This window comes from Sinocyclocheilus rhinocerous, unplaced genomic scaffold (assembly GCF_001515625.1).
Source record: "Sinocyclocheilus rhinocerous isolate Xijiao unplaced genomic scaffold, SAMN03320098_v1.1 scaffold603, whole genome shotgun sequence".
In the NCBI taxonomy this organism is placed as follows: domain Eukaryota; kingdom Metazoa; phylum Chordata; class Actinopteri; order Cypriniformes; family Cyprinidae; genus Sinocyclocheilus; species Sinocyclocheilus rhinocerous.
The window spans coordinates 3,062,119-3,072,997 of NW_015656630.1; the positions used below are offsets into that span (position 1 = coordinate 3,062,119).

General features: G+C 39.1%; 1 protein-coding gene across 1 annotated transcript; it reads right to left on the minus strand.

Moving 5' to 3' along the window:
- Positions 1-2,373: 2,373 nt before the first annotated feature.
- On the minus strand, positions 2,374-10,466 carry LOC107720700 (uncharacterized). The gene is made up of 4 exons (XM_016528497.1): positions 10,036-10,466; positions 4,652-7,498; positions 4,307-4,381; positions 2,374-3,079 (listed from the first exon to the last, which is right to left on the minus strand). Exons 2-4 carry the CDS (start codon positions 7,432-7,434, stop codon positions 2,521-2,523), a joined length of 3,417 nt encoding a protein of 1,138 aa, XP_016383983.1. The 5' UTR covers positions 7,435-7,498; positions 10,036-10,466; the 3' UTR covers positions 2,374-2,520.
- Between the last annotated feature and the right edge of the window lie 413 nt (positions 10,467-10,879).

A 10,879-nucleotide genomic window follows, 5' to 3' on the forward strand; every position in this document is an offset into this window, starting at 1 on the left:
ACCCACATTCTTTACCCCTAAATGCTGCATATTAATACCTGAGAGTAGTGATATGTACTCTTATGGTACTATTATAAACCTTAGGGGTAATGACGGTACAAAGGTGTCCCTTTGAGGGTACTGGCCCAGTGACAAACTGGGTTTATGATGTAGGTTTATTGTAAGTTTTATGATGCCAAGATAAAACTCCCTTATTGGACATCAAACAGAAAAAAAAATACTACAGCTTCTAGTTCACTAAGAAAAGATGGTCCAACTATTATAACAGCAGATGTGCTACCTACTTTGGATATGGGTCTTGTAGGACTTTCTTCTTAATTCCACTTTCTTCAGTGACCTTGGTGTAGCTGGTCAGATCTGTTTTGATATCATCACATGTGTATTGCAAAAACAAGGCTTGCTCCTCCACTAGTAACTTGCAATTTTATGTTTCAACCACAGATGGTGATAGAGAGCCTAGAATTCTGTAGTATTCTTCCTTTAAAATTATCTGTAATCTGGAAGTCATATTTGTACTGTTTCTGATGCTGATTACTGTCACTTAAACTGTTTTTATTCTCAAATATTTCAGGGTTTGTATAATGAACATTAGCAAACATTAGCACTCAGGTACATGGCCTTTAAACACAACATAGCCTGAAAGTAGACTGTTAGTGTTAACAATAAATTATTCATTTTTTAATCTAAACCATATATTATACATGCAAACTGAAGATTAAACTAGCATACAACATTATAAAAGTGACCTCATCTTGCTGACAAACACACGCAGACTTGCTTAGTAATGCTGCCCTTTCTGGTTTGTTTTGTTCCAGAGCCACTGGCCTGTAGGAGTGTATTACAACAGCTAAAGGTACTGAACTCGCCTGCTCTCTCGGATGAGGGCTGGCTGTGAGGTCCACTTGCTCTTTGGCATGGCGAGAGAACCCAACCCCTCGAGTGCAGCTGTGGAGAGATGCTGACATTTTGGGCTCCTGTCATATTACACGCACCGCAGAGATTCAGTTTTTTGGGGATACCAAGTTGAAGCAGAATCTAGTCCAAAATAGTGCATTGCCCCTGGCAACAGCTTATTAATCAAAGGAAGCTACCAGGGCATGAATAGCTCTGGAGTGGATTTGTGTTTAAGAGGGTGCTTCTACATATAAAGCTATGAGTGTGTCGGGCAGCCAAACTTTTAATTCATCATAGGTTCTTCATGCTTCGCCACGCTCTTGCAACATGTAATTGTTTGACTCTCAAAGCCTTTTAAGAAAGCCTGTTAGGCCACAGATTGTTTAGGGCTTTGGAGACCTGAAGCATGTGTCCACTTTCCTTTGGGAATGCCAGGAGTGGAGTTCATTGCTTTCAGACCAACCGCCTGTCTGTCCTTATTGTGTATCAGGACAGACGATTGATATACTGTATATTTGGATTGTAATACTGTATGCTACGTGGACAATTAAAAAAAAAGAAAAGAAAAATCACAGTTAAAAAAAATATATATAAAAAAACAATATATATTAACAATAAATAATAATAACAGCAACAACCATAATAATAATAATAATATAATACATAATAGTAATGTTATCATTTCAGGAGGTTAAGTTTTTAAAATGCAAGTTTTTGAATATTGTTTTGCTAAAAGTTTATATATACAGTATATATATATATATATATATAATGTTTATATATTTTATTTATATATACAGTATATATGTAATGTTTGATGTTTGACATGACAAAGCTTAAAATTAACTTTATAGGATATCTTTGTCAAAAGTCAAACAGAGCCATAAGTTATGTCTTTATATAGACATAGATTTAATAATTGTGAATAAAATTTAATATTTAAATATTTCTAAAAACTTTGAAATCGAAGCTCATATCACAGAGGTGCAAAGCAATATGACAAATTACATATATTGCTACCTACAACACTATGACTAAATCAAAAACAGTAAATTAACACTGCTTTGTTATTTCATGTGAAAGTTGCCTATTTATTTTTGGGCATGTGTGTGGAGGAATATAGGCTGGATTTGAAAGAAAAGAGGCAAAACAACCATCTTTGTTGCATAACCTTGAATCTGTGGTTTATTTAGCTCAAATTTAGCCAATGAAGCTCCATATGTCAGTCCCATCACAGTCCTCTGGCTTTAACAGATGATAGCTGTCCATTTTGAAGATCAAAAAGTAAGTGATGAACTATATACTCATAATGTAATGTCCTAAAAAAGCATCTTAAGTGCAAAACCCTTCATAACTAGTCAAGGCAAGCATCATGTTCATTGTAACTGTAGATAAATAGTATAATTAATTTTTAAAGTAAATGTTGTACAATTTCATTTTCCAAGGAAAACTAGTTTCATAATTTAAATCCTCCTGGGTAGTTCAGTCACAGAATGCCATGTAATATTGCTCCATTCCACAAAATATATCAGACTTCCGACTGCATTAGGAGAAAAAGGAGTTGTGACTCCACATACCAGAGGGTTGAGAGTCATGCATGAAAATCAGATACTTGGCATTATGTAGTCATTTCCTTTGGACTTTGTGTGGCAGCCAGCTAAACAGCTTCCTGCATAATTTCTTCCTTTTGATTTTAGCCTTGAACAGGCACTGATTCTGGGGGTGAGCCTGAGACTGAATCTGAGACTGAATCTGAATCGGAGGCAGAATCTGAGGCGTAATCTCAGTCTGGGATTGAATCTGAGATATAATCTGATTTTGAGATTGAATCTGTGGCTGAAACGGAATCTGTGACTGAGATTGAATTTGAGGTTGAATCCGAGACACAATCTGTGGCTGAGCCTGAGGCCGAGACTGAATCTGTGGCTGCGGCTGAGTTTGAGACTGAGACCGAATCTGGCACTGAATCTGAGAAATAATCTGAGGCTGTCTGTGGGTTTGACCCTCAGATTGGCTTTGGGTCATAATGTTCGCATTTAGCTGGTGTAATTTGTGATTCTGAATGAGTGAGGTGAGTAAAGAAAGAGATCCTTCATATCCTTCTCTCCTCTCTGGGCATGATGGGCACAGACTCTGGAGGAGTTCCTTGAATCTTCTCTCCTGTTGACGGAAGTCATACTCCACACTAGTCCAAAGAGTGAATAAGAAAAGCGGGAAAGAGATAAGGGAAAAGGTAGGGGGGACAGAAAAGAGAGCATTCTATATGATTGTTAATGCTTCATAGTTCTTTTTCCCCCTTGGAATTACACGCATTTGCACAACCATTCATTACTCCAGTCTTCAGTGTCACCTTCAGAAATCATTCTAATATGCTGATTTTAGGGCTCAAATAACATTTCCTATTATCACTGTTGAGATTTTTTTTTAGAATTTTGGTTAAAAAGTAAGTCCAAAAGAGCAGCATTATAAATGTATTTACTGTCAGTTTTCAATCAATTTAATCCATCCTTGCCAAAGATTATTAAAGTATTAATGTATTCATTTCTCAAAGGTAGTGTACACATAGTATATGTATTATCAACAAATATATGTTTGTGTGTGTAATTACTAAAATCTGTGCTTTTTCTACTATTATTTTGCGATTATTATACTATACAATACATGAATAATGATAGAATATAATGACAAAAGTAAGTCCAAAAGAGCAGCATTATAAATGTATTTACTGTCACTTTTCAATCAATTTAATCCATCCTTGCCAAAGATTATTAAAGTATTAATGTATTCATTTCTCAAAGGTAGTGTACACATAGTATATGTATTATCAACAAATATATGTTTGTGTGTGTAATTACTAAAATCTGTGCTTTTTCTACTATTATTTTGCGATTATTATACTATACAATACATGAATAATGATAGAATATAATGACAAAAGATTTGTCTAAAAATGTTATTAATAAATGCTAAATTCTTTTTTTAATTATTATTATTAACCTACGGGCGGTGGGAGAAAGTAATAAAACACTGAAGAAGAAAAAATGTGTCTATGGAAATGTGGGAATGTGAATCTAATTGTATTGAATTGGATAACACAATAAAGTACTAAAGTTCATTCCTAAAGGGGTAGTTCACCCAAAACTGAAAATTCTGTCATTTTTTAATCACCTGCCTGTCGTTATAAACCTCTAACCTGACTTTCCTTCTTCTGACGAACACAAAAGAAGATAATTTGAGACACTGTCTTTCTGAAACACCGAGACATTTTTAAAATATCTTCTTTTGCTCTCCACAGAAGAAAGAAGCCTTGCTGGTTGGGAACAATATGAGGTTGAGTAAATGATGACAGAATTGTCAATTTTGGGAGAACTACCCCTTTAAAATGGTTAGTAGTCTCACTGGGTGCTCTCACCTGTAGACAGCACATGCAGTCTTCTGACAGGTGGAACAGTCACTGAGGTCTTGGCCAGTCCGAAAACATCGCCGACTACATAAATAGCAGGCAAGGAAAAAGATTTTAAAAGGCATTGTTTTAGCATGCCTCACATTCACATCCATAAATGCAGTTAGAGCTCATTTATAGCCCTTAGTGACCTACGCTTGGAGATAAAACCAAATGTACATCAAATTAAACTACAACTACCCTTTTCCCTGCACCTCAGCTCTAAAACATTTCTCACAATTACCTTTAACACATCCAGCTCGCCAGTCACACTTGTCTATTATCTGCTAATCTTGGAATAACTCCGTCTCTCACCCTTTGCTGATTGCATGGCTCATCTCCAGGTCCTGGATGACGTTGAGCAGAGTTGTGACTCTTTCCTTGTTTGACTGCAGACTCGCCTCTACCATCTCTAATCTACACTTAGGGTCCCGCAGACTGACACATTTAGGGGATGCAGGCAGCAACCTTACCGCAGAATCCGGATGGTCGTGCGTTATGGAACAGCGTTCACTTGGGATGGACCCAACTGCTTCAGAACGAGATTCCATCTGTGTCTTTGAGTTCTGGAGACTCCCGTCTTTCTGTACGTGCTCTGTAGGCAAAGTGTCTGAGGGATCCAAAAGTGGGTTTTGATTGGAGGCCACATTCAGGTTCCCATTTACGAATTTAAAAGCTGGTGCTTGTGGAGGTGCAGAGGAAGGTTTAGGAGGTCGACAAGAAGGAGGTGGTTTGTTTGGAGGTTGAAGCGAGTGTTGTGAGCCATTGGTCATTTGACCTTCTGGTTCCACTGCCTTAATATCAGTCTGTTTGTTTGCCTCTGTGTCACTCCAAGATTTCAATTCAGTCCTGTTGTGTGTTGTAGCTTGAGGAAAAGCCCTAGCGGAAGCGATGGCTAGTAATGAGGACTCAAGAGTGTCATTATTAAGCTGATTCAGGACAGAGCGTCTGAAAACCGTAGGCTCTGTCTGCCTACGTGGCGTTTTCGAATGAACACACAAAGCGCGCGAGGCTGCTTTGACCCCAGGGCTTGCTTGCGAACGTTCTTTGGTGTACGAATGCACCTCCACCTCCGTCTGCGTGGCGGTAAATGCATTTGAGAGGTTCTGATGGTTGATTGTTTGTGTCGTAAGTGTTGCTTTGTGATGGGTTGACATATTTGGGGCATGTGAAAACAAACAAGTGTCATTTTGGCTTTTTGACTCACGATAAGGATGTGACAGTGCGTCTTTATGCACGGATATACCCTGCAGTGATGTTCCACTGGTGTTTGTTCGCTGTGTGGATGTGTGGGAAGCTTCCTTGTGCGTGTCGGTGGGCGAAGGAGTGCCTGTGTGTATCGATGCGTGACGTGGTTCACCGTGAGGCCCTGAGAGTTTATGTGCGTGTGTCACCAGTGCAGAATGCGAACGTGAATCACAGTGTGATGATTCTGACTCTGTGTCAGCACAGATTTGCGTCCCGCTTTGAGGTTTAATGCCGAAATTTGTGTGTGAGCACACTGACGGTTTAGTGTGCGTGTCAAACTTGGACTCTAGTCCATTAGTGAACTGAACCTGTCTGTGAATGTTTGAAGCAGTGGAGGATATGACACCTTCATTCACACAACTCTGCACTATAGTTTGGCGTTTAACGTTTGAATGTAAATGAAAACAGGCAGGGGATTTCGAAAGTGTGCTTGTCTGATTTAACCGTGAGCATTTCGAAAGTGCATAGTTCTGCGGTGTACTAGTTTGGGGGAACATTTGTTGTTTCAAAGTAGTTTGCAAAGGTCTGATGTGTGTTTTATTTTGGGGCTGGGGGGACTCTGAGTGTGTAGTTGCGACTTGGTTTCTTTGAGTTGGTTGTTTCTCATCAGGGTTTGGCTGGTGAGATGATCTAAAGTGAGTGTTTGTGTGTGGTATTCTGGTATTTGTCACCTGTGTGGCTTCTAGCTTCTCTGACAGGCTGTTTTTGTGTGTTTGGGGAGGGTTGACAGTCACAGGAGGTCTGCAGGGACAAGAGTTGTGAGGTTTGTGAGCGTTCAAGTGTGTGTTTATGACCTTTGTTGAGGCTCTATCCTCTTTCACGGTAACAGTGAGCGTGCGTGTATTTAGAGCCGATGAGCGACTGGTATGATTAATGTGTGTGTCAGCGCTAGATTCCCTCTTGACTGCGTGATGATTAGTGAGGTTTGATGCCTCACTCTGCTGAGCAGGCAGCAGAGACAATGGCCATTCCTTGTTTATATTCATGTTGAGATAAGAATGAAGGTTAGGGCTCATGAGGTGCTGGTCTGACTGTGTAGCACTGCGGTCGGTGTGCCTTTCTATCTGCGTGTATTCCTGCACGTCCTTCCCAGGGTAAAGAGGGGATGAATGTCTTGACTGGAGTCCCAGAGAACCTGCGGAAGTTGGCGGTGTAAACATCCTTATTTGGCTGTAAAGTCCAGGAGGTGTTGGATTCTGTCTTCCCCCACAAGTGCTGCAGATGGTCACAGGAGGTCTGTGAGGAGGTGAGCGAGGAGGTAATGTTTTTTTCTTTCCGGTGGTAGACTCCTCCCCTTCACTGATGTCACTGCTGATCCCACCCATTACCTCGGAGTCAACCACACTCCCATTGGTGAAGTAACAATTCCTTCTCGGTTTTAACCTGTTGTTAGCCACACCTCTCAACGGAGGACTGGTTCTGATTGGACAATTATGGCACTGGACTTCTTCCCTGATGTTTTTACAAATATCCCTCTCCAGTCCCTCAAAAGTCACACCCTTTTTCATTTTAGTCTCCAGACTTTTTCGTTTATAAATGATACTTTTAGTTTTTTCTTTTCCGTTATCCTCCTGTTTACCAGCCTCGTTTGGGATGTGGCCGTTAGGTGGCATGATCACTTTGTTTTCTGATTGACTGCTACAAGTATCCACATGTTTGCCGTTTAGCTGTAGTTGGTTGTTTTTCATTGCAGGTGACGTCTGCACACCGACGTTACAGTGATGAGACAGTGTGAGGGTCGCCATACTACTGGTCCCATTTGCCACGGTCCTCCAGACGCGTGTCCCAACAAGTGCAGGCTCTCCAAGAACTGGCACTGGAGTGGTGTGATCAGCTGCCCGTCTACCCATCTCAGGTATAACTGGTCCAGGCAGACTTGAGTGGAAAGCAATGGATTTGACCACTATGGAGCACCTGAGGTGGAAAGAGAAGGAGAACTCTTGGAAGTAAATAGACTGAAAAAGGCAGACAAAAGGTGAATAGTAATGAATGTTGTTTGGGCTACAAATACCCTGATACATGAGTCATGCTCAGAAAACGCTGCTGTTTTTGTTTAAAAAACTTTTTTTTTTTAAATTTGTTTGTTTGTTTTCATGTCTAAAAAAACAGATGAATATTGAACTTGATGAGGCCAGTATACGAATAAGATAGACAGACAGACAGACAGACAGACAGACAGACAGATGATAGATAGATAGATAGATAGATAGATAGATAGATAGATAGATAGCGATAAGAGAAACTTCTCTTTATCTAAATTTTGATGTCACTCATGAAGGGGTAGTGAAGGAATAAAGATACATTCTAAAAAACTACATAGTACAAGTAAGATATTTAAATTTTAATAAACTTATTTTAGTCAGAAACATTTTTTTTTATTTATATTTAATCTATAAAGTTTTTTTTAACTAAAATTTCATTTGCATTGCACACTTATTAGAGTCAAATCCATCATCTAATGCAACTAAGTTCAGTATTCTGTAAATTATATCATTAGTCAGTCATGGGGACACACATTCATGTAGCACAAATTGCACTGTTTTCTGACAATGACCCACATAATAAAAACTGCAAAGTATCAACCATCTGCTACCGCCTGCAGTTAATTTTGAAATGAATACATTATATCAAGGCATTGGATGAAAATGCAAAATTTGGGGGTGCAATCTATTATGAGACGTGTGAAGAAGAAGAAGAAGAAGAAGAAGAAGAAGAAGAAGAAGAAAACCTCATGCAATGCTTCAGAAACAACATTTCTGTTCCAGAGCACAAGACCTGATAATAGAATGTACAAAAGACCTTCCTGCCTAAACTAGATGAATCCAATTTGGAAAGAGTAAGCAAAAAGATGAGAGAGAACAAAGTGAAATCAAAAGAACAGAGTGATATCAAACAGAAAGAGAGAGAGAGCGGGTACAAGTGTGCTGTAACATATTCAGTTTGCATTACTTCTGATCTATCTACGCAAAAAATTAATATGTACAGTTTCCAGGAATATAGAGAAACTGTGGTCTGTTTGCTCAGTTAAACTGTCAACATGAGTGTGTGTGTGTGTGTGTGTGTGTGTGTGTGTGTGTGTGTGACTAATTAAATATTTCACACACTGACAAACGTTTTGTTCTGCTCTGACCTTACTTTCTCTCCTTTCCGCTGCTACACCTGGCCCCCCGCCAGCCAGGCTCGGCTGCCCTCTCTCTCATTCAGCCCACCTTGGGCACCTTGATAACTTGCCTGACAAAGAGGGTGTTAATCAGCGACTGACAGTAAATTTTCTAATGAGCCACTCTAATAAGTGAATGTTTCGAAAATGTGTTCGTGCGTAACATTTTGCCTACATTTTAAGGACAAATGTACTCGGATAGTACAAACTAAAATGATCTATATTGTGGGAACCTGTTCATGCATAAATATGGAAAATAACATATTAAATAATGTATTAATAGAAAGCTACAGAAAAACTGAGAAAAAAATATTGCACTCAGTTGCACATGTATTGCTTCATATGTGTGAAAAAAACAGCCTACTGGCTGTGCACTTAATAAAGATATAGACCAAAACAGTATATATATATATATATATATGGATTCTCTAAACAAACATTATTATTATTATTATTATTATTATTATTAGAGAACCGCTGGATATTACTTGTTGTCATTTACATAATTGTATTTATTTATTTATTTATTTACATTTGCAGTCACTCGTTTTTTCATTATACTACCTTTATTCAGTGTGTGGATAGTAGTTTAAAAATGAATGAGAATGAGGTTTGTGGGATGAAGTCCCACTCCATGATAGAAAAACAAACATTTATGTATGTTTTTGAAAAATAATATCACGGCATGAAAAAAATAGAAAGAATTATGGTACTTTGAGATTCACATTAAACATTGCAACTATGCTGTGAATGTGAATCACTTTCCAATCAGCACTTACTGTTTCGCCATCACATTTCCAGTGAACACACACACATTCCCTCAGCCCCCAGCCTTGAATGTGCAAACATTTCAGATCATCTTGTTGTTCATTCCCCCTAGCATCTCTCTTTCTTGATGTTCTGTTGTGGATGTCAAACTGACCCCTCTGGGTGGCACCAGGCTGTGGCACCACACATGACAACAGGCTGAAGTCAGTCTAGGAAAGATTGTAGTCTATGAAGCACAAGACTCACAGTCTTTCCTTCAGATATCACAACAACCATGCGGCCTTTAATTGCAGATAAACACAAAAAGATGGCGAGAAAATCAGAGGAATGGGATCGAGAAATGTTGCGAGCTGTATTCAAACTTGCATCGTTTACATGAGCGCCACAACTCATGCGCTAACCGCTAGGCCACAGCTCTGGCACAGCGACTAACCGTTTGGAATCAGTTACATCGTGCAGAAATACGATACAGTCCACAACACAAAACAATAGACTTTTATTTTGTACATAAACAAGCACCTACCTTCAGTTACATCCTGAGACTCTAACCCCCAAAGCTTCCTGCCATGTTGCAGGTATTTTTCTATAGGTTTCAGTATCCACAAAAGGTCTTGTTGTCCAGTAAGTGGGTGCAGTGAGGAGACTCTAAGATGACTCAAATCTGCACATGAGCTTGTGTTCAAACAGCACCTGCCTTGACAGTCACTCCTCTAGCTCTCCACGGACAGTAATCATCCTCCCTCAGAGGCTGATTGGAGGCTGTTTGCTTCTCTCCAGAGGCGTCTGCTTTTCATTTGTTTTGATTTGCTCTCACCTTCACTTGCTGAGGCAGCAAGCACAAAGATGCATTGATCAGTGTCCTCAGCCTTGCGCACTCTCTCTTTCTCTCTCTCTGAGTCACTCTTCCTGTCTGTCCCTCACCCTATCGCTCTGTCTCACCCTGTTTCACATATGCATATCCAGTGCTGGGTCAAAGGCATCCTAAATTCAGCTGAAATTAGGCAGGGTGGGGAGAGAAAGAGAAATAGAAATGGAGAGATAGAGAGAGAGAGAGGTTCTGCATGCCAAGGGGTTGTGTGAAAATTACCAACATTATAGAAAAACAGATTAATGGATGTAGTAAAGGAATGTTTAGCTTTTTACATAAAGCGTGTTCACTGTGAAATAAAATGTTATTTGTTATATGTTATATGTGATTTATCATTATTTTAAAACTGTTGAAGGTAGGGAAATTCAAAGAAAATAACAAAAATATATATATTTTAAAATTGATTTTATTAGGGGGTTGTTCATATTTAAAGCCTGTCCACTGTGTAATAACATGTGCTTTACTGTGTATTATTTCCTATATAACTAATTTAAGAAAG